The following is a 22,463-nucleotide window of genomic DNA, read 5'->3' on the forward strand; positions in this document are numbered from 1 at the left end:
TGGGGCCAACAGGGATGCTGAAAGTCACATTTTTCTCTAATCTATCTTAAACTGCATTACAAGAACCCTCATTGAATGACTCTGGATTATTTTGATAAAGGGAAAATGCCAATGACCTAATTCATGAAAACCTGAATGTTCAGAATTTCTCATGTGGGCTCTGAATGACACAGGATTTATTTTATATACACTTTCACAATCTGACATTGATTGTGTTCATGGCTTGATATAATGTACATGGGGTTTGGCAAGATGGATGATAAATCCCAGCAATTTGAGATAATTACTAGTTCCAAAGTTATCTCCTTAGAGCATTGAGCTCTGTGACTTTTAGTAAGATCTAAATAATGATGCATATTTGTTATTGAGTAGTTCTCTTGTAATTGCGAGTGCCACAGGCAACCAAGCAGTCCATCTGCAAACTCTTGATCTGAAGGGAACTTCCTATTTTCCCCAAAACTCTTCCTCAATCACACCTGCACTATTTCCCCCAAGTGTACATGTGTCACCAATGAAGACATGATTTTCAGGATTTTGTACCACAGGGGTGTTTCCTTGTATACCAGTTAAGGGGAGAAAAGAAATACCTAAAATAATGCAGGATCCAGTTACAGGTGCAATAAAGAGTATTACATTTCCTTACAGAAAGTTTAGTGTAGTGCTATGGACATAATGTTTCTTGATTTCAGTAAGGCTTTGGACAAAGTCTCTCTCCCCCCCCCCCCATCTTCTGAGTGGAATGAGGGAACTGTTAGGTAGATTTGTAGATGGTTGACGGATGGATCCCATTTTGTTGCAATACGGGTAAGGTCTCAGGCCGGTTGTGCTCAAAGGCATTGCCACAGAATCAGTACTGATCCTCATCAGTGACAGTGATGGAAATAATTAAGGTATTCACCACTGCCCTAATTGTGTCCTCACACTTTCTCCCAAAGGAATTCTTGGAGCTGCTCCAGATCTTTTTTATTGTTTTATTGTTAATTCTTTAATTATTTCTTTACTTGTTGATTCTTTAATTTCTAGGGACATGAGTATCCCAGATTTCTAATTACATACACGTAAATAAAATAGCAATAACAGACACCTAGAATTACAAGCATGATTCAGACTTCTGTGTGCCAGTGTGGTGTAGTGGTTAAGAGCAGTGGACTCATAATCTGGTGAACCGGGTTCGATTCCCCGCTCCTCCACATGCAGCTGCTGGGTGACCTTGGGCCAATCACACTTCTCTGAAGTCTCTCAGCCCCACTCACCTCACAGAGTGTTTGTTGTGGGGGAGGAAGGGAAAGGAGAATGTTAGCCGCTTTGAGACTCCTTAAGGGGAGTGAAAGGCGGGATATCAAATCCAAACTTCTGGATTATTTAAAACTGTCTTCTTATTAGCTGCTCCCTGCTGTTCAGCTCAGGCCTCAGTAAAATAACATAGCATTTGGGGGAAAAGATGCAGCCCAGTAACCCACAACTCGAGGCCAAGATGGAGAAGATCTCCACAGCCACCATGTATTTGCCCTTGGTGCTCAAGTAGGTTGGAACAAAGGAGAGCCATACACTGCAAAAGACCAACATGCTGAAGGTGATGAATTTGGCTTCATTGAAACTGTCAGGCAACTTTCTAGCTAGGAAAGCCACTGTGAAGCTGACTATGGCCAGTAAACCCATGAATCCCAGGACACAATAAAACATGACAGTGGAACCTTCATTACATTCTAGAATTATTTCTTCAGTCATTGAGTGCATGTCAACATCTGGGAATGGGGGAGAGGTTGCCAGCCATATGCTACAGATTGTGGCTTGCATAAGGGAGCAGGAAAGAACAATTGGGGTTCCCAATGGCTTCCCTACCCACTTCCTCATTCGGGAGCCTGGCTTGGTGGCCATGAAAGCTAGAACCACAATGGCAGTTTTGGCCAATATGCAAGAAATTGCTACTGAGAAGATCAAGCCAAAAGCAGTTTGTCGAAGGAGGCAGGTGACTTTCTCAGGCTGGCCAATGAAGAGCAGAGCACAAAGGAAGGAGAGCAGGAGGAAAAGGAGGAGAATATAAGTGAGGTTGCGGTTGTGGGCTTTAACTATGGGAGTATCTCTGTGCTTTGTGAATATTTGAAGCACCAAAGCTGTGATGCAGGAAAAGAAGAGGGCAAATGTGGCCAAACTGATCCCCAACGGTTCTCCATAAGACAAGAATGTTTTGTATTTGTGGAGACAGCCATTCTGTTCATTGTTTGCATATTGATCTCCAGGACATTCTAAACAGTCATCCATGTCTGAAAAAGAAAAAGAAATGAAATCTTATTTTTAAAAAAGTTATTCTGTCCCCAAATTGTCACAATGCATCTAAGAGATACCAGAATGCATCTAAGAGATACCAGAATTTGCTACTTCCATACTTTTTCCCCACTAGAGAAAGGAGCTTCTGATGCACAGGTAAAATTAAAGCGTGTGATGCATTCCTTACCCTCCTTGTTTGAGATCTTCCCTTCTGGACACGGAAGGCAATCATAGCAGCAGAATGGCTTTCCTTCCTTCTTGTTCTTTCTATAACCTACATGACAATTCTCATTACACAGAGAAGTGGGCTGTGCCTGTTCATAAATGAAAGAAGGAAATCGTTTGGAAGTTTGCATCTCACTGACCTATCTTCTAATAGTAAACATGACGGTTAAGCAATAGATCTTAAATCCAGCTCTAATTGTAGCATTGGAACTTTGGAGCTTCCTATAGGTTTCTTGTTTTATCTGAAGATGATCTTAAATTCAGCGCTAATGGTAACATTGGAGCTTCTACCATTACTCCAGTACCTTTGCCTTTATGAAAACCATATTGGTATGTTTTTGAACTTCTTCGGAGATTAGCATGGCAATATCTTCTCAAATTAGAAAATGTTCAGGTGAAAGCTTATTGGGTCAGTATCTCATGAATATAGAAATTGCTCATATATTTTTGACATACACTTGCATTCAAATTTATCAAAATTCTGCCTTGTCCAGGTAATTTAGCCTCTGTTCCTTTAACTTTGAACTTGCGAATTATGCTTCCAATGGTTTATCTAGGAATATTCAGTGCCTTTGCATTCTTTTTTTATACCTGTATCCTTGTTTGTGAAGGGTGATGATCTCTTGTCTTATATTCTTGGACCATTCACCTGTCTTGCTGTATGGCTAATATACAGCAACATTTGACACTCAAGAAACCCCTTCCGAGTTCAGGTATTTCATGTGTTCCAGCTCAAGCACACCTGTAGCCCTTGATTAGTTCCATCAGGTGTGCTTGAGACTAAAACTGTTGTATTTGCGCTGTTGTGATGGATTCTAATCAGGGGGTGAATAATAGTGAGACTGGAGAAGCCGGTATAAGTTGCATTTTCAGTTGTATTTGGGGAAAACCAATTGAAGCATCCATTTAGTGGAGCTATTTCAATTGCTTTTGCAAAGAGCTGAAATTTTGTAAATTTTGATAATAAACCTGATTTGCAATGGAGGTTGAATAATTTTGATTGCAACTGTAATTGTTTGCTTTTGATGGATTCTTGCAGCACTGTTTGCTTGCAGAGTTACCTTCTTCATTACCTGCATGTGTCTAAAAATAATAGTTTGTACCTGGGGTTTCTGTGAACATTCACTGTTAATCATTTAGTCCTAGAAACAAGATAGCTTTCCTTTTATCAGTGCGACAGCCTGATATTTCCTTCACAGATCGAGTCTGATTCTGATAATTGATGATTCAATGTGTTGCAATGAGGCAGTTTTGGGACACTGAGCAAAAAACACCCTGAATAAATTATTACTTGGTTGAACCAGTTGGGCCACACGATAACATCATCATGAATGGTTAACCTCTTTTCTGGGGGAGCTTGTGGGTCCATTGTTCCAACTTTGACTCTCAGAAAGGACTGATTTGGGAATGTGACCCAATTTATTACATCCAATCCAGCTACTAATTCCCCATTTTGGTCAAAGGAAACTTCTTCCCCAGCACTATTATTAAATGAAACTCTTCTCAGAAAGTGGTGGACCTAAGTTTGAAGAGGAAAAAAACAATTAATGAAGTTGCCAAAAATGATTAAATATTAGTAATATTCGTACAAATAGAGTGCTTATCTTTAACATTTAAGAGCTATAGTTTGTGGTCCATTTAAAAGTTGTATCTTAGTGTTTTTCTTTCTCTGTTTTTAATGAGTCTCTTCTTCAAAAATGGATGGAGCTAAAAAGGAAAAAGGAATTAATGAGCAGTGCTGTTTTCTAGAAAAAGATGTGCTGGAACTCACCACAAACACCTCCCTCGTTCCCTTGGAATAGCAATGGAGCCCCCCTGAGAGGGGAGAGAACTGAGCTCCCCTGAGTTCTGGCTGAAAAAAGCCCTGCTCATGAGCATATACAAAAGAGCAACATTGTGGAACACAAGTTTCATTTTAAATGTTTTGTGAAGGATAATTTCAATTGTAGTAATGTTCATTGTGGTGGTAAATGTGGTTCTTTTAAGAATTACAGTAAGTTTTGGCCCAATGTTCATAGAACTTAGACCACAAATATTAGACAGGACGTTCCTTCAGATAGGAGGATAAGCTGTGTAGATAAGCTGCTCATCACTTTCCAGGGATTCAGGGCTGCCTTTGTACAAATAGTGATAGCATGATATTGTGTACCTAGCCATCGATAGCCACATTTTGCTATTCCAAGTACAAGTTTGAAGTGATGACAGAATTTCATCCACTATGTTATCCCAACCATTAAGTGGATAGTCACTTTCTCCCCGAGAGGAAAGTGGAATGGGTTTCCCTTACTGACAGAGGTATTCCAGAAAAGTCCCCCTTTTAGCTCAGCTCCAGAGTTGATTACAGACATCTGTATTAACTGGAAGACAACATTACCTGCCAGGGCTGTTGATCTGTAAGTTCCCATCTTGCTCCACCTGCCATTGCTCTGCAATTTAATTTGGTGGACTGCATGGTGTGCAAAGCATATGCCAAAATATAGATTGCATTGTAGATGCTGTAGCTGTGGGCTGTCATGCTCGTTTCAAAAACAGACCCAGGAAGGCTCTCAATATTCTCCTCCCCAGTGCAGAATTTGCCATCTTTCTTCTCTGAAGAAAGGTTGGGAAAACCACAATTAAATGCCTCTTCCCAGAAAACCCTGAGAAAACGATCTTCTTTTTCCAAGGTAGGCTTTCTCATCTGAATAAATTTCTGGAATCCTGGAAGATCCTTAGAGTGAACTGCAAAGGATAGAGCCCCATGGAGGAATGTGATGTCCCAACCTCTTTGAAAGGGAAATGAGGTGAAGTCCATCTGGGCTGTCATAATCCAGACTTTTGTATTTCCTTGCATTGACACATCATTCGTTTCTGCAAGTCTGGGTATTGTTCTCATTACCATAATTGTGTGAATTTCACCATGCACAACTACAACATTGGTAGTACTTCCCACAATAATCCTTGTTGTTTTTGAACCTTCTTCCACCACTTCATCAAACTCACCAGAAGATGTATCCTTAGGGAAACTTTCTATAAAATCAAAGCAGATACCCTTCTGGGCAAACATGGGAAGAACATTTTGTACAAATCTCTCTCCAGTGTCATCTTGGAGAAAAAGCACACCAATCCACACCCAACGGAAATGCAGCAGTAACTGGAGGATCCCCTCATATTGCTGAGTCCCATCTGGGAATATCCAGTGGGTGAAAAGAGCTTGAATGTCATTAGTCGTTACTGGAGAAGAGCCATAGATGAGCTAAAGAGGGTCATTATTAAAATCAAGAGAAGAAAGATGACAACAAATGATGATATCAAAACCCCCAAACCAGATTTCAATATATTAACCAGAGGGATTCAGCTTTTTGTTTACAGTGGTACCTCGGGCTACAAACACTTTGGGTTACAAACTCCGCTAACCTGGAAGTAGTACCTCGGGTTACGAACTTTGTCCCAGGATGAGAATGGCAATCGTGCGCCAGCAGTGCGCGGCCCCATTAGCGAAAGCGCCCCTCAGGTTAAGAACAGTTTTGGGTTAAGAACGGACCTCCAGAAGTTCATAACCTGAGGTACCACTGTATTTCTCTTAATTTATAATCTGTAGTGTGGGGAAATGCTTGGATATTAATGTATTTTCATCAAATAGAAGTATTATGCAGTTGTGTTTACAGCAAAATTTGCTGTTTTTCATATGCAAAGGAGGATAAAGGAAATAACAGGTAAATGGCTACCAAGACAGCCAGTCAGCAAGAGGGTGGAGCCACCCTGAGGAAAATGTCTATAGGTAGAGAAAGGAGCCCCTGAGCTTAGATAGCATGACACTGTGTAGAGTATTGTAAGAGTTTTCAGTCAAGAGTTAACTGGAGGGCTAAGTTTGATCAAGGAGAAATAGAGCTGTGAGGATACCAGGTGCACCAACTCCTAGGGGCCGAGGCAGTTTCCTCCCCACCAATGTACTTTTGGGGGGGCTGAGCCCTCTCAATATTCAAGGGCCGTTCAGCTCCTAATCGCATCACACATATGACGTTAGGGTGTTGTGTGGCATCATGTGCATGATGTCATGATGTCATGCTGCATTGCACATGGGCCCCTTCAATCCTCTGCAGGATCCCATCTGCTTGGGTCTCCTTCCAGTCAGGAAGGGAGAGATCTCCTAGAAAGAGAAGACACCCACACCCGTCAAGAGGGCTGGGGGATCCCCTGGGGCAGTTGTGCTATTTGGAGAACCTCAGGAGTGGGATTGATAGAAGGTGGGGAAACTGAAAGAAATACTACCTTGTATAAGAACCAAAGTCTGAAAGTGTAACACCTATGCAATTAGGCTTAAGAAACTGAAGTAATGAAAAATGGAAATGAGCTGATTGTTTACCAATTGTAACATCAAACTTAAGAGTAATAACTGAAAATAAGCAACTGCCATTTAAAAGAAGCTGTATGTTCACTACCTTGTTTTGAAGCCTGTAACATCCACTAATTTTAATGTAATAATTTATAAGTTAACTGTTTCCTGAAATAATTTTATCTCCTGATCTATCTTTTGTCTTACCAACTTTATTCTGCAAAATAAATCTTTCTTATTTGTTCAACTTCTGCCTGAAGTTGACCTTTACCTCACACACGCTACATAACCCATGGTGGTTATAGAGTTTTACTGAGGGGGATCTGCTTCAAAAGGATTCAAATACCATTTATTTCTGTTAATTTGGAATGTTAAAGTTATCTTGGGTAATATACAAGTGATTTTTCAGCAGGCATAGCAAACAGCAGTTGTGCTGCCACAGGCAGCAGACGTTTTGTTACAGTCCTGCACAAGAGTAAAGTGTCCAATGAGGAAATCTTCCACCTGAGTTTTTCAGGAGGTGTGGAACTGAAGCAGACACATATTTTTGGTTGAAAAATACCAACCTATGCCCACTATTTGCCATTCCCTTGATATTTTGTTCTTCAATTAGCAGAATGCAACCCATTGAGACTTAGTCAAAGGCAACTGTAAACAGATTTCATGATGACCCATGTTCCATGCAGACCTCTTACTTTTGGCATCTTGTACATAGACAGGATCGTTGACATGTGGAGACATAAATCAGAGTTTGGCCCCCCAATAACTGCCTTTGGAGTCTCCTGAACATCACACTTGTAGTTGGGGAGGAGTCTTTCTTGGCTAGAGAGAAGTTCCATGGAGGCTTGGTAGGTCCAGCTTGGACTGAAATGGCTGTTATAGATGTGGAAACCCAAAGACATATTGGGCAAGATTTGGGGATCTTCATTTATCTCTTTTACAGCAAATGCCAAAGCCAGGATATGCTGGTAGAGTTGTGTCATTGGTCTGTATGGAGAGCGACATAGTGCGTAACAGTTCACCTTCACAAAAATGTGTGGATATATTGAAACACGAACCTGGATGTTTTGCTTCCTTGAACATCTCTCCTAGCATGGCTTTCAGTCCTGCTAAATACAATCATCCATGCCCAGATACATGCACATGACGCCACATCTCACAGGGAGGTGCTTCCACCCCTCTCCACCTCACCAATGCCTGGCCTCCTGGGGCTGCACAGTGGTGGTGTCTTCTGGTGATAAATTATCTTAGGAGATCTCACTAGGCACCACTGTGGCAGCTGTATAATGGCAGCTGCAGGAATTCCCTGTCTCAAGGCAGCTGCTTCAATTTGCCTCACAACTGGGCTGCCCCCATTGCTACTATTTCTGTTCTAGGGAGGAGGAGGAGGGGGAGGAGAAAAGTCTGGCTACCAAAAGCTTATAATAAAAACACCTCTAACTCTGAAGGAATTACCACTTGGCTTTGATTAAAGTCAAATACTGTATTAAATAAGAAACCCTTCACTCAGCATGGTAAATGAGTGGAAAGCCTTAACAAAGTGAATGGGGATGTTACTTTTTATGCTGCCTTCCAAACCTTTTTTAAAAAGCTGAACACTGGTATAACCCTACCATAGAAAAAGAAACATGTTATCACACACTGCAGTAGTGGGATTGAGATATCAGATCTGCCCCCATGTCTCATAAACACCAGAACTACGTGAAAGGAAAAGAGTGGCAGTAATCACCATACACTAGTGGCCAATATTGTGAAAACATTTTGGAAAGTATCTCTTTATGACCTCAAAACCATGCTAAATATCTCTGTAGAAGATTACAAAAACTTGGCCTATCACTCAAGATCCAAAAAACCAAAGTGCTGCACCAAGAAGCACAAAACAACCGTTCTGCAGTACAACAAATCCAACTCAATGGTGTAACTCTGGAAAATGTTGATAACTTCTCCTACTTTTCCACAAGGGCCAATATTGATGCTGAAATCCAGGATCGCTAGAGCTCTGCGAGTGCAGCTTTCTCTTGGTTGAAGTGCAGACTGTTTGAGGACTGGGACATTTGCAGGGAAACCAAAATGCTTGTTTACAAAGCTATCGTACTACCAACCTTACTGTATGCTTCTGAAACATGGACCACTTACAAACACCATCTCCAACTCCTCGAAAGATTCCCTTAAGGGTGTCTTGAAATTTTTACACATCACTTGGAAAGACACACAAACTAATGCCAGTGTACAGGAAGAAGCAAAGATCACCAGTGTTGAAGCAATGATTCTTCATCATCAACTTCGTTGGACTGGTCGTGTTGTTCGGATGCCTATCGTTTTCCAAAGCAAATACTCTTTTCCCAACTCAAGAATGAAAAGCGTAATACTGGTGGTCAACAAAAGAGGTTTAAAGACTCTCTCAAGGAAAATCTTTAAAAATGTTGTTTTAACACCAACAATTGGGAAACACTGGCCTGTGAGCACTCGAATTGGAGAACGGCCATTAAGAAAGGTGCTATGGACTTTGAAGACACTTGAACTCAGGTTGAAAGGGAGAAACACACTAAGAGGAAGGCATGTTTGGCAAACCCTCACCGTGATCAACTCCGGTCCGGAAATCTCAGTCCTCACTGAGGAAGGCCATGAGAATACAGAATTGAACTCCACAGTCACATACGGACTCACTGTTAAGACCGTCTTCAGGGAAGACAATCTTGCTCAGCTACGAGTGATCACCAAAGGAAGCAAATAGCCAAATAAAAGAAGTTGTGCACACAAAACCATGATAAAGGGTATTTCATAACTTTTCACCATTTATGTTAGTGCAGAAACTTTTTGCTGCGATTGCAGCTCTGCAGTGACATCCCATTGAGTGAACCAAATATTTTAATTCACCAGGCGTTTTAATGTGAAACCAAGATTGTATGACTGTTTCCAAAATTTGTGCTTTATTCCTTGCTTGCTTCTGACTAAAAGTTTATATAATCAGCTCCACAGATATTCTGTTGGATTCAGGTCAGGGCTATTCAACACAGTTTGTGGCATTATATTCTGCATTAGATTATCTTTCTAATGATATACTGTAGAAGTTCATTCTAATTTTATACTTTTCTTATGAGCTGTCAAACCTTAGAAATACAGCTTTTCCTAAAGTTTTCCACAATTTTGACCACTAGAGTAATGAGCATCACCTTCATCATATGTCAAATGCAGAAATAAAGTTATTACAGATATATGATACGGTTTTTAAACAGACACACACACACACACACACACACACACACGCACACACACACACACACACTTCCTTACAGAATGTCATCGAAGAGTTCAGGTGTAGGAGGTTCATCGAAGGCTATGCTTGAAGTTATATAGATTTGAGACATAATGCCAGCAATAACAACATCTCCAGACTGGAAATATTTGTGAAGAATAGGAAGAGGGTCACGGATGGAACAGGGAGCAACTGCAGCCTTGCACTCATCTGGAGGAAGCAGCATTGACGCCAACATCAAGGAAAGTACCATCCTGCACAGAGTATTGTAGGAGCAAGAGGAAACTTGCACACAGTCTGACTTAGCAGCACAAATACCAAGACTGCAAATATTACCATGTTGCAGGGATTTTTTTAGGCAACAACCCATCTCTTTGCACATTGTCATCTGAGTGATACTGAGCAGCAAAGTCTCACTGGGATGCTTACGAAAGCCAGTTTTTGCAGGGAAAAGAATCAGTCTATCACAGCCCTTGGTGTAAGGCCAAGCTCTGAACATCACAGGAGATATTAATAGTATCTTCAAGTCTTGATTCATAGTTTTCATGCAGCTACTGAACTCCCCAGAGAGTCAACAGAATGATTGTGATTACTTTTATAATTACAGGAGAGTTAATCAGCTGTGCTGGGTTGTTGCTTCTTGGTGATGTGGAGTGGGGGGACATGTTTATCACATCACAGCCAAAGTCTCAGCTGGTCTTCCTTAGCAGGGAGAGCAATAAGGGTTTATGGAGACTCAGCAAAAAAGAGAAAAAGTTTTACCCAGAAAAATACTTAGGATGAGAATATAGAATAAAGAATAAATGCTTTACAGCCGATTCTTCAAAGAGGTAAAAAAACCCTTTGCATAACCTTTAAATCAAGTACGTTATCCATTTTATCAACAAAAAATTCCATTACATTAACTAACACCATATGGACAGACCATAATTTTCAGTTGAGAGCCAGTGACATGTAATGGTTAGAGTGTTTGACTAGGACATGGGAGACCCAATTTATTACAGTGGTACCTCGGGTTACAAACACTTCATGTTACTGACTCCGCTAACCCAGAATTAGTACCTTGGGTTAAGAACTTTGCCCCAGGATGAGAACAGAAATCCTGTGGCAGCAGCACGGTGGCAGCTGGAAGCCCTATTAGCTAAAGTGGTACCTCAGGTTAAGAACAGTTTCAGGTTAAGAACGGACCTCCGGAACAAATTAAGTTCATAACCAGAGGTACCACTGTACTTCCAATCCAGCTACTAATTCCCCATTTGTATCTGTCCCAAATGGAGAATAATAATAATAATAATAATAATAATAATAATAATAATAATAATTTATTATTTATACCCCGCCCATCTGGCTGGGCCTCCCCAGCCACTCTGGGCGGCTTCCAAAAGAATATTAAAATACTATGATACATCAAACATTAAAAGCATCCCTAAACAGGGCTGCCTTCAGATGTCTTCTAAAAGTCTGGTAGTTGTTGTTCTCTTTGACATCTGGTGGGAGGGCATTCCACAGGGAGGGCGCCACTACCGAGAAGGCCCTCTGCCTGGTTCCCTGTAACTTGACTTCTCGCAGTGAGGGAACCGCCAGAAGGCCCTCGGTGCTGGACCTCAGTGTCCGGGTAGAACGATGGGGGTGGAGACACTCCTTCAGGTATACTGGACCGAGGCCATTTAGGGCTTTAAAGGTCAGCACCAACACTTTGAATTGTGCTCGGAAACGTACTGGGAGCCAATGTAGGTCTTTCAAGACCGGTGTTATATGGTCTCGGCGGCCGCTCCCTGTCACCAGTCTGGCTGCTGCGTTCTGGATTAGTTGTAGTTTCCGGGTCACCTTCAAAGGTAGCCCCACGTAGAGTGCATTGCAGTAGTCCAAGCGGGAGATAACCAGAGCATGCACCACTCTGGCGAGGCAGTCCACAGGCAGATAGGGTCTCAGCCTGCGTACCAGATGGAGCTGGTAAACAGCTGCCCCGGACACGGATTTAACCTGTGCCTCCATGGACAGCTGTGAGTCCAAAATGACTCCCAGGCTGCACACCTGGTCCTTCAGGGGCACAGGTACCCCATTCAGGACCAGGGAGTCCTCCACACCTGCCCGCCTCCTGTCCCCCAGAAACAGTACTTCTGTCTTGTCAGGATTCAATCTCAATCTGTTAGCCGCCATCCATCCTCCAACCGCCTCCAGACACTCACACAGGACCTTTACCGCCTTCACTGGTTCTGATTTGAAAGAGAGGTAGAGCTGGGTATCATCCGCATACTGATGAACACCCAGCCCAAACCCCCTGATGATCTCTCCCAGCGGCTGCATGTAGATGTTGAAAAGCATGGGGGAGAAGACAGAACCCTGAGGCACCCCACAAGTGAGAGCCCAGGGGTCTGAACACTCATCCCCCACCACCACTTTCTGAACACGGCCCAGGAGGAAGGAGCGGAACCACTGTATGACAGTGCCCCCAGCTCCCAGCCCCTCAAGACGGTCCAGAAGGATGTTATGGTCGATGGTATCAAACACCCCTGAGAGATCCAGCAGAACTAGGAAACAGCTCTCACCTTTGTCCCTAGCCCGCCGGAGATCATCAACCAGTGCGACCAAGGCAGTTTCAGTCCCATGATGAGGCCTGAATCCCGACTGGAAGGGATCCAAATGGTCCGCTTCTTCCAGGCGTGCCCGGAATTGTTCAGCAACCACTCACTCAATCACCTTGCCCAAGAATGGAAGATTTGAGACTGGGCGATAGTTGGCCATCGTGGCCGCATCTAAAGATGGTTTTTTAAGAAGTTGTTTGATAACCGCCTCTTTCAGCGGGTCTGGGAAGGCTCCCTCACGGAGGGAAGCATTCACCACCCCACGAAGCCCATCGCCCAGTTCTTCCCGGCTAGCTTTTATAAGCCAGGATGGGCAAGGATCAAGGAGACAGGTGGTTGGTTTCACTCGTCCAAGCAGCCTGTCCACATCCTCAGTGGTAACAGATTGGAATTGATCCCATGCAATTTGACTAGACAGGACTCTAGCACTCTCCCGCCCTGGCCCTGCTCCCACGGTGGCGTCTACCTCTTCCCGAATCTGAGCGACTTTATCTGCAAAAAACTTTGCAAAATCATTGCAGGAGATCGTGTGGCCCGTACTGGGCCCCGATGTAGCAGGTGATAAACTCAGAGAATCTGGGTCTCATTTGCAGGGAGATGAGGACCAGTGGGTAACAAATGTCATTCAATTGTTTTGAAGCCCCACTTGGAAATGTGGCAAATTCACATTGTGAAGCCAGGTGGACGTGTACATACATGTGTATCCACAGGTGGGTGATGGCCGAAAGGATTAAAAATGCAACCTCTTAATTGTCCACAATGTTCTGCCATGTTATGCAGGCTGTTGCAGCTACATTCTGAGATCAGCAGCCTTTCTTAATTACATATAAATAAATACAATATAGCTTTTACCTAAATGTATAAAGAATAGCCTTGACAGAAGTTACGTGTTTCACACTGCTGAAGTGTCCCCATGAAGGGATATACCTTTAGCACCCTAAGAATGGAAGATCAGTGTATTGACAGGATAACAAATTGACAGAACAACTTTATGGGGTTAAAAATTGGTCTCAGCTTTATTGATTACAGATTTAGGTTGGAGGCTTTTTCTGGGAATAAAAAGGATGAGTGTTGAGAAATACAAGGAATTACTTTGTCTGGTCTCCTTCCAATAAATGCCAGCAAACAATGCAAAAATTAAAACCATCAACACAAGTTCATTCCTATTTGCTCCTCAGAATTAAGTGGTCTTTGCTGTTCAAGTCAGGCCTCAGGAGAATTATATACAATTTGGGGGAAAAGATACAACCCAGCAAACCTGCGCTGGAGGCCAAGATGCAAAAGACCTCCACAGCCACCATCTGCTTTCCTTTGGTGCTCAGATAAGAGGGAACAAAGGACAGCCAAACGCTGCAGAACACCAACATGCTGAAGGTGATGAACTTGGCTTCGTTGAAACTGTCCGGCAACCTCTTGGCCAGGAAAGCCATAGTGAAGCTGACCATGGCCAGGAATCCCAGATAACCCAGGACAGAATAAAACATCGCGACAGAACCTTCGTTGCATTCCACAATGATTTCCTCCAGCAGAGAGTTCATGTCCACATCTGGGAATGGAGGAGCCGTACAGAGCCAAGCAGCACAAATGCTGGTTTGAATGGAGCAGCAAGCAAGAAGCACAGAGTTTGTGAGAGATTTCCCCACCCATTTCCTCATCCTGGATCCTGGTTTGGTGGCCATGAAAGCCAGAACCACCGTGATGGTTTTGGCCAAGACACAAGACACAGCAATGGAGAAGATGATGCCAAAAGCAGCTTGTCGTAAAGAGCAGCTGACTGGGTGAGGCTGGCCAATGAACAGCAAGGAGCAGAGGAAGCAGAGCAAGAGGGAAGTGAGCAGAGTGTAGGTGAGGTCCCGGTTGTTGGCTTTGACAATGGGAGTGTCCCCATTCCTAGAGAAGACGCCAAGTATCAAGGCTGTGACCAGAGAAAAGACCAGGGCTAAGGAAGCTAAGACGAACCCTAAAGGTTCTGCGTAGGAAAGAAAATGTTGGCGTTTGGGGATGCATTGATCTCTGTCCTTGTTTGGAAATTGGTCATCTTGGCAGTGGAAACAATAATCCATATCTGAAACAATGAGTGATATATGAGTTCCGACAAATGTTGCATTAATAAGTTGGAAAAATTATCAGAGGTAAGTGGATATTAACAACAATTTGTACAATCTCCTGCCATTATGCATAATCCACAATAGGCTGTACGTTTTCATAGGCATAGGCTCTACGTTTTCATAGTGCATGGCTTGTTCATCTACTATGTCCTTCATCTGGAATTAGTGATCAGAAATATTGGCTTTGGTTGTACCCTTAGCTAGAGTTGGTCACAATTCTTTGTGGTACAATGTGCAAAATAGTAATACCAGATTCCCTGGGGGAAGTTGAAATAGGTATTAGGAAGCATTCTACAAAATAGCAGATGATGTCTCTTACCCGTTTGATTTGAAATCATCCCATGTGGACACGAAGCACAATCATAGCAACAAAATGGCAACCCCTCCTTCTTTTTCCTGCTGTAGCCTGGCTGGCAGCGATCATTACACAAGGCAAGGGGCAGCACCTAGCCATAAAAAGAGGAGAAAATGTAGCTCTCTTGTGCCTTGTAAGCAACACAGTTTTAACCAGAAAAGGGATCAACTGACTGATTAACATTATTCCAGAAAGGTGTGTTGTATGTGTAAATAAACTGGGAGTGAATGAGAAGGGATATTGAATTTTTAATCTGCATAAAGATGGAGGAGTGAGCAGGGGCGCCGACTTATAAAAAACATTGGGGGGGGGCATACCGGGGTCCTGCCCCGGGAAGTTTTCTAAATTTTAGATGAAAATTAGTGAGTTTTAAAGTTTTTAAAAAGTATTTTAGAGTCATATGATCAACATTAGAACCCCGAAAACTCGACTCTCTATAACTCCACACTCCGGGAAACTCGACAAGCCTGAAACACTTTTTGGCTTTGAAAAAAGAAACAAAACATAAACACGCATTTAATTTACAGTAACAATTATGCTTATAGACTATTACAGAGCAGTGAATATATAGCTCTGAAAAGACTGAAATGATATTTAAATAAATCCTAAACTATTATTAAAAAAATAAAACATAAAATATTGCTGTCGCACAGTAATAGCACTTTGATTAATAAGTGAAATAGCTAATTTAAGCTTACTTTGAATAAGGCTGAGGGTTCATTAAATAAAAATAATATCTCAAAGTTAATGCTTTAATACAGTTAATAAAGTTAATACAGTATGCCTAATACTGTATGTAAATACTGTAATACTGTATGTAAATAACGGGCTTTAATTGGGTCTTACACCCTAAAAATATTTAAGTATTTGAAAATAACTAATACAGTACTATAGTAATATAGAAATACAGTACTAAACTAGTACTAATATTTCGAAACTGAAAAATTAACGTTCTGTATGTATTTAATTCTCTATTTTATAAAGATTTTTAATATCTGACAGTGAGTTTGGAGTAGCCCAATGCAAAAATCCTGAGGATCCATGTGGATCCGTGCTTTGTAACCACGTTTTTGCACCACTGTGACCCTAGGCAACAGTGGGTGCGTGATTTTTTTGGTGCAAGATGTAGCCATGGACGTGCTATGTGATCTGATGGTGAATTTGGGGTGACCCAATGCAAAAATCCTGATGATCCATGTGGATCCGTGCTTTGTAACCACGTTTTTGCACCATTGTGGCCCCAGGCCACAGTGGGTGCGTGATTTATTTGGTGCAGGCTGTAGCCATGGACATGCTATGTTATCTGATGGTGAATTTGGGGTGACCCAGTGCAAAGATCCTGTGGATCCATGCTTTGTAACCACGTTTTTGCACCATTGCAGCCCCAGGCAACAGTGGGTGCGTGATTTTTTTGGTACAGACTGTAGCCATGGACATGTAATGTGATCTGATGGTGAATTTGGAGTGACCCAATGCAAAAATCCTGAGGATCCATGTGGATCCGTGCTTTGTCACCACGTTTTAAATGGGGAGGGAAGGAAAAACACAGAAGGGACAAGAAGCACAAGAGGGGTGTGCGGAGAAGCAGCTGGCTAAGAATGCAGGGGAGGAGTTTAACGGGGTGGGGGGGAGGAAAGGAAGGCAAAAGCCCCCCCCCCCAAGCCAGCCCTCTCTCTCTCTCTCCCACCTGCATCCCTAGAGCACGGAGAGGAGGAGGTGGTGGGCTGGAGCCTGCACGCAGTGTGACTAGGAAAGAATTAGAAGGAAGGACTCGATCCTTTCCTTAACCCTCTGCTTGCCAGGAGGGCAGGGGATTCCCTGCTCTTTGTTGAGTTTGAGCAAACACAGCAACAGAAGCGGTGGGCAGTAAGACCCTGAGGCAGAATGCAGGAAAGCAGCAGCTTCTGCCCGATCTGATTTTTGCCTGATTTTTGCCTATTTTTGCCCCTGCGCTCCGGCGAGTCAGCTCCAGGGACCACACATTCGCTCAATAACACGCACAGACATTTCCCCTTACTTTTTAGGAGAAAAAATCTGCGTGTTATAGAGTGAAATTTACGGTAATAATTTTTGAGGGGGCTCGGGCCCCCTCAGGCCCCATGGAGTCGGCGCCTATGGGAGTGAGAGAACACAGGTGAAGGCAACAGGGAGTTGACACAGAAGGTAAAATAGGAAGCACATATATTAGACTCAGAGAAGCACCACGAGAAAATAAATCTTCTTTCAAACCAAATGGGTAATTTAGCTTCCCCTTGTCTTCTGAGCTGTAAATCTCACTTGGTTCAATATGATTTACTCCTCCCTTCATGTGCAAAGCATCAAAATGTTATATTGAAATCCTATATAGCAGGAATGTGGAACCTTTGGTCCAGCAGGTGGTATTGGACTGCAACTCTCATTAGTCTGAAAACCAGCCTGGCCAGTTATCAGGGAGGATGGGAGTTGGGAGCCAACAATATTCCATATGCAATATAGTGGAATATATTACATTATCTACTTTTAAACCAGAACACTAAAGTAGATCGACTTTTCACCTCATATATGATGGTAAAATAATGTGCTGTACATGGATTATTCATCAACAATTTGCTTATTAATGATAAAGAATGTCTGCATTAACCTTATATTTTGTGTTCATAATAACAATACCTCATTTAAAAAACAACAACAATGGTCCCACCTGATTAAAAGCTCTGTGCCATGTGATGGCTTCCTCATCCATGCTGAAGTCTACATTTTGTGAATCTTGTGGAACTATCTTTCCTACTTTCACTCGGGAGAAGGTTTGGTTTGGAAAAGTAACCCAGTTAATAATATCAAATCCACCTGCTAACTCCCCATTCTCATCAAAAGACACTAAGTCACCAGCACTGTTGTTAAAGGAGATACTCCTCAAGAACGAGTGCAGCTAGACAGAAGAAAACAAAGGCAAAGTTTTTAAAAAGGAGAGCTTTTATGGAAAGAAGAAGTATCCATCAATATATTTCATACAATGGAAAGTAGTCAAAAACTGTGCAGTCTACAACATTTGGAGCACCTAAGTATTTCTAGCAAGTATAGCTGGCCTTCCACTTGCGTGAGGATTGGGGTCCGTGTGCAAAGGCAAAATGGTGCCATGTCAGGAAGCCCTGGAACTGTCCCTCCTGCAAGGTGGGTGTGCAGGGAGAAGGGGGCAAAGGAATGGAGAGAAGTTCTTGGTGGGTTTTCTCTGCTCTAAATGTTTTGTTTGCTTGTTTATTTACTTTTCCCTATCCAAGAGATGCTTCCACACGTCTTGACAGCCCATGTTCCTAGAGAGGCAGGGAAAGGGTACAGAGTGCCATAACTCCTTCAACTGTTCCTGCAAATGGAAGGGAAGTTCCGGTCCTATCTTGATTGTGGCTCCTTCAGCTTGAAGGAAAGGGAAAACAGTTAAGCATTGAAAAGAATGTGGGAATAGTTGTAGAGGAAAGGTAAAAGCCTTAAGCAGTTGTGTATGTATATATATGTTTGTGTGTATTCATTCTATGGACTGTGTATCATCGCTCATTAGATTAGCCCCCAGCAAAGGTTTGTTCTGAATAGGAAATCTCAACCACATTTGAAAATAGCCCTATACGTTCCTCTTTAGTGCAGAAACAAATGCAGGTTCTAGAAAAAAGTTGGTGTCGGTGGACAGAATGAGTGGGTAGTCATGGGTAGAAACAAACCTTAGTATTTTCAAACATATTCTTAATTCTTGATAATTCCCCCTTCTCTTGCTCAACTTTGCAAAGGTTAATTCTGAATAGGAAATCTCACCTGCCAAGGTTGCAGTTTTGGAGGATCGAGCCCACCTCTGTCTGCCATCATTCTGCGTTTTGACCTGGATGAGTGCATCTGATGTAAAGAATGTGCAATAGCATAAACCGCATTATAGATACTGTAACTTTGGCCAGTCATGGTCATCTCAAAAATATGCCCAGGAAGGCTCTCCAGACTCTCATGTCCAGTGCAGGTCTTTCTGTTTTCCTTGTGCCCATTGGAAGCAGACAATAAACAGTTGAATGCCTGTTGCCAAAAAGCCTGGAGGAACCCATCTCCATTTGGAGAGTTGGGGTTCAGGGTCTGAAGGAAGTCTTTAAATCCCTGGACTTCCTCTGTGTGAATTGCAAAAGACAAGGCACCATCAAAGACTTGTATGTCATAATACCTTTGTGTTGTTTCTGAAGTGAAAGCCCACTGGGCTGTCAAAACCCACACGGTGCCTATAGAATTCTCTTCAATATCTTCAGCTAATGAAAAAAAATATTGCATCCATTTCACAACTGCAATGGTCTGAGGTTCTGCAAACATAACCAATATGTTGACTTCTGAGGCCATCAGGAAAGAGGACTTGGCCCGAAGGAGTTCCAGGGAACTGAAATTATCTAGACCCTGAGATATGGCTGGTAGTTTTTCACTGAAAGCTGAGCATACTCCATGCTGGGAGAGCATTGGCACTAAGCTTTGCATAAAGGTCTCTCCATTTTCATCATCGGATGCCACAATTCCTACCCATGTCCATTGGAAATGTAGAAGTAGCATGACAATCCCTGCATATTGATATTTCTCATTGGGCACCGTTCGGTAGAATGTCTGGGGCTGCAACTCCGGGCTTCTCACTGGAGCTAATACGCAGTAAGCAATCTGGAGGAAGAAATCAATCCAACAAGAATTGGAGAGTTAGAGCAAACGGTTATTGTTCATCCCAAGTATCTGCTTGAAGAAAAAACCCATGAGAATTTCTCAACTCCATTTATGGATGCATGTTGATTTCACAAGAACATTACGCATATCTCCAGCAGTTGTTGGTGCAGAGGAGGAGCAGGGTTTCTCTGACCTCTTGCAGCTGATCTTGTGCAGCTTCCTGGGAGCAGGAGGAAGACTCCTGCTGCTGCATCTGCCCAGTTCCAACCTCCCTGCTGCTTCCCAGTGACACATGGGAGACAGAGTCAGGCAAGCACCAAAGCCCCTCCACTCCCACCACTACTGCATATCTCTCCCAGGTGCTTTTGTATCAGTTTTTTTTTATTTCACTATATCATAAAAATAAAGCAAAGCAAAAGACAGTATTGAGAACCCAGGAGATAATTATTGAATCAGAAGCAGAAAAGCTTCACAGCCCCCACACTTACTATACCTGTGGAATCTTGTAGATGCCTAAGACAGTAGCCATGTAGAGAGAGATGTCAGAGTCAAGTCCCCCAATGAAAGCCATCTTATTTTTCTTCTTCTCACATTTGAAGTTGGGGACAATCCTTTCTGTGATGGACAGAAGTTTCAGGGTGTTCTGATAAGTCAACCTTGCATTTAAGTAGCTATCAGTGACGTGGAACCCAAAGGTCATATTCAGGAGGATATTAGCTTTCTCGTTTATTTCTTTCACAGCAAACACCAGGGAGAGGGTATTCTGGTAGTACTTCAGTGTGTCACTAATAAAAGAGTTATACTGTGTGTCAGAGGTATTCTCATCCTCTCCCTCTTAAGCACATAGGTAACTTTCTGGCGCTCTCTGGCAAATTCCAAAAGATTAAATAAAACAAATAAGCTAACAAACAAACTATATATCCATTTTATGTGTCAACAGTTGATAGTTGACCCCATGGACAATATTCAGTCAGCTTTAAGAATATTGCATCTAAAAAGCATTTAATTTTGTGCAGAGCATTCATATCCTGAAACACACATATGTAAATTAATCTGTTATTTGCAGCTGTACCACTTACTGGAAGAGAAGTTCCCAAGTCAGAAATTCTGAATGGTGCCTCTCAGATAGTAAGTGTTTGGTGTAGGTGGGGAGTAGGGACCAGAGCATATCAGATGGAATAGGATTTATTCTTTCACAGTAACTGAGTCAACATCCTTCCCTCCTTCAAAGAAATTTGTGGCTGTACAAAAAATACTGTAGCCAATGTTAGTCATACTTAGAGAAGGCCCATTAGGATTAATCGATCAGACTAAATTAGTTTTATTAATACTCTGCATATAACTCAGTTTTGATACCCAATATGGTTTACATTGTATAGCAGAGAATATAATCCAGATTCTATGTTATTTATATGTCACATTCATCTGTGACTGTCAGATTAAAAGAGAGTGATTGTGAATATGAAAATCACGCTTTGCTGCAAAGGAAAACCAGATGTTAATGGTGTGAAAGGAAACACAGAGGGAGGTTGAGGATGAAGTTGGGAGAAAGTGGTGAGAGCCATGGGATCAGATGATGAGAAAGAAGAACAGGCAGAAGATAGAAACCCCAAGAAGCAGAATAAAGCAACAAAGAAGAAGATGACCAGATCACAATGTAAAAAGAAGAAAATATATGTTTAACATCCCTCCTTGATAAAAGTCACATAGAAACATGGTATGAGCATGCCATCATATGTTTGGTTTAATTATAGCTAACATGAGCTCACCAAGGGTACGCTATGAAGGATAGAGTTTTTTCCTTACAGAAGTTCATCTATAAGCTTTGTGTTTGGGTGCTCATGGAAATCCATTTCTTCAAATAAAAAGCCAAAATAGGTAACAATTCCTCCAATAATTAGGTCCCCTCTCTGATAATTCTGGTGTGGAAGCTGGAAAGGCTCCATCATGGTGCATCTAGCAGAGTGTTCCTTGCTCTCAGCTGGAGGCAACTGTAGCCACAGGAAGAGAAGAATCTGCAGCAGAAATGTTCCAACCATCTTGGGGCCAACAGGGATGCTGAAAGTCATATTTGTATCTCATCCTCCATAAACTGCATTACAATAACTTTCATTGAACAACTCTGGATTATTTTGATAAAGGGAAAATGCCAATGATCTGATTCATGAAAACCTGCATCTTCAAAATTTCTCATGTGGGCTCTGAATGACACAGGATTTATTTTATATGCACTTTCACACTCTGATATTGATTATGTTCATGGCCTGATAAAATGTACATGGGGTTTGGCAAGATGGGTGATGAAACACAGCAATTTGAGATAATTACCAGTTTGAAAGTTATTGCCTTGGAGCATTGAGCTCTGTGACTTATAGTAAGATCAAAATAATTATGCATATTTATTATTGAGTAGTGCTCTTGTAATTTCGAGTGCCCCAGGCAAGCAAGCAGTCCAGCTGCAAACTGTTGATCTGAAGGGAACTTCCTATTTTCCCCAACACTCTTCCTCAATCACATTTCCTCTAGCTGTACATGTGTCACCAATGAAGACATGATTTTCAGCATTTTAGACCCCAAAGATGCTACCTTGTACACCCATTAAGGGGAGGGAGGAAATAGTTAAAATAATACAGATTCCAGTTGCAGGCGCAATACAGAGTGTTACATTTCCTTACAAAAGCCAGAAATGGTTAGTGTTGTGCTG

At 42.2% G+C, this 22,463-nt stretch overlaps 1 protein-coding gene and 1 long non-coding RNA gene across 4 annotated transcripts in view; one reads left to right on the forward strand and one right to left on the reverse strand.

Annotated features, from left to right (window-relative positions):
• LOC310834283 overlaps positions 1-22,463 on the forward strand; it is a 285,003-nt gene that overhangs the window by 190,618 nt on the left and 71,922 nt on the right. The window lies entirely within an intron of this gene.
• LOC310834440 (vomeronasal type-2 receptor 26-like) lies at positions 1,363-21,828 on the reverse strand (the record flags this gene model as incomplete). Its single annotated transcript, XM_083717927.1, has 11 exons — positions 1,363-2,264; positions 2,456-2,582; positions 3,785-4,012; positions 4,868-5,728; positions 7,504-7,795; positions 10,103-10,318; positions 14,849-14,913; positions 17,793-18,020; positions 18,893-19,759; positions 20,253-20,544; positions 21,566-21,828. 11 exons carry the CDS (start codon positions 21,826-21,828, stop codon positions 1,363-1,365), a joined length of 4,341 nt encoding a protein of 1,446 aa, XP_083574053.1.

Source organism: Podarcis gaigeae (genome assembly GCF_964106915.1).
Source record: "Podarcis gaigeae genome assembly, chromosome: 16".
In the NCBI taxonomy this organism is placed as follows: Eukaryota; Metazoa; Chordata; class Lepidosauria; order Squamata; family Lacertidae; genus Podarcis; species Podarcis gaigeae.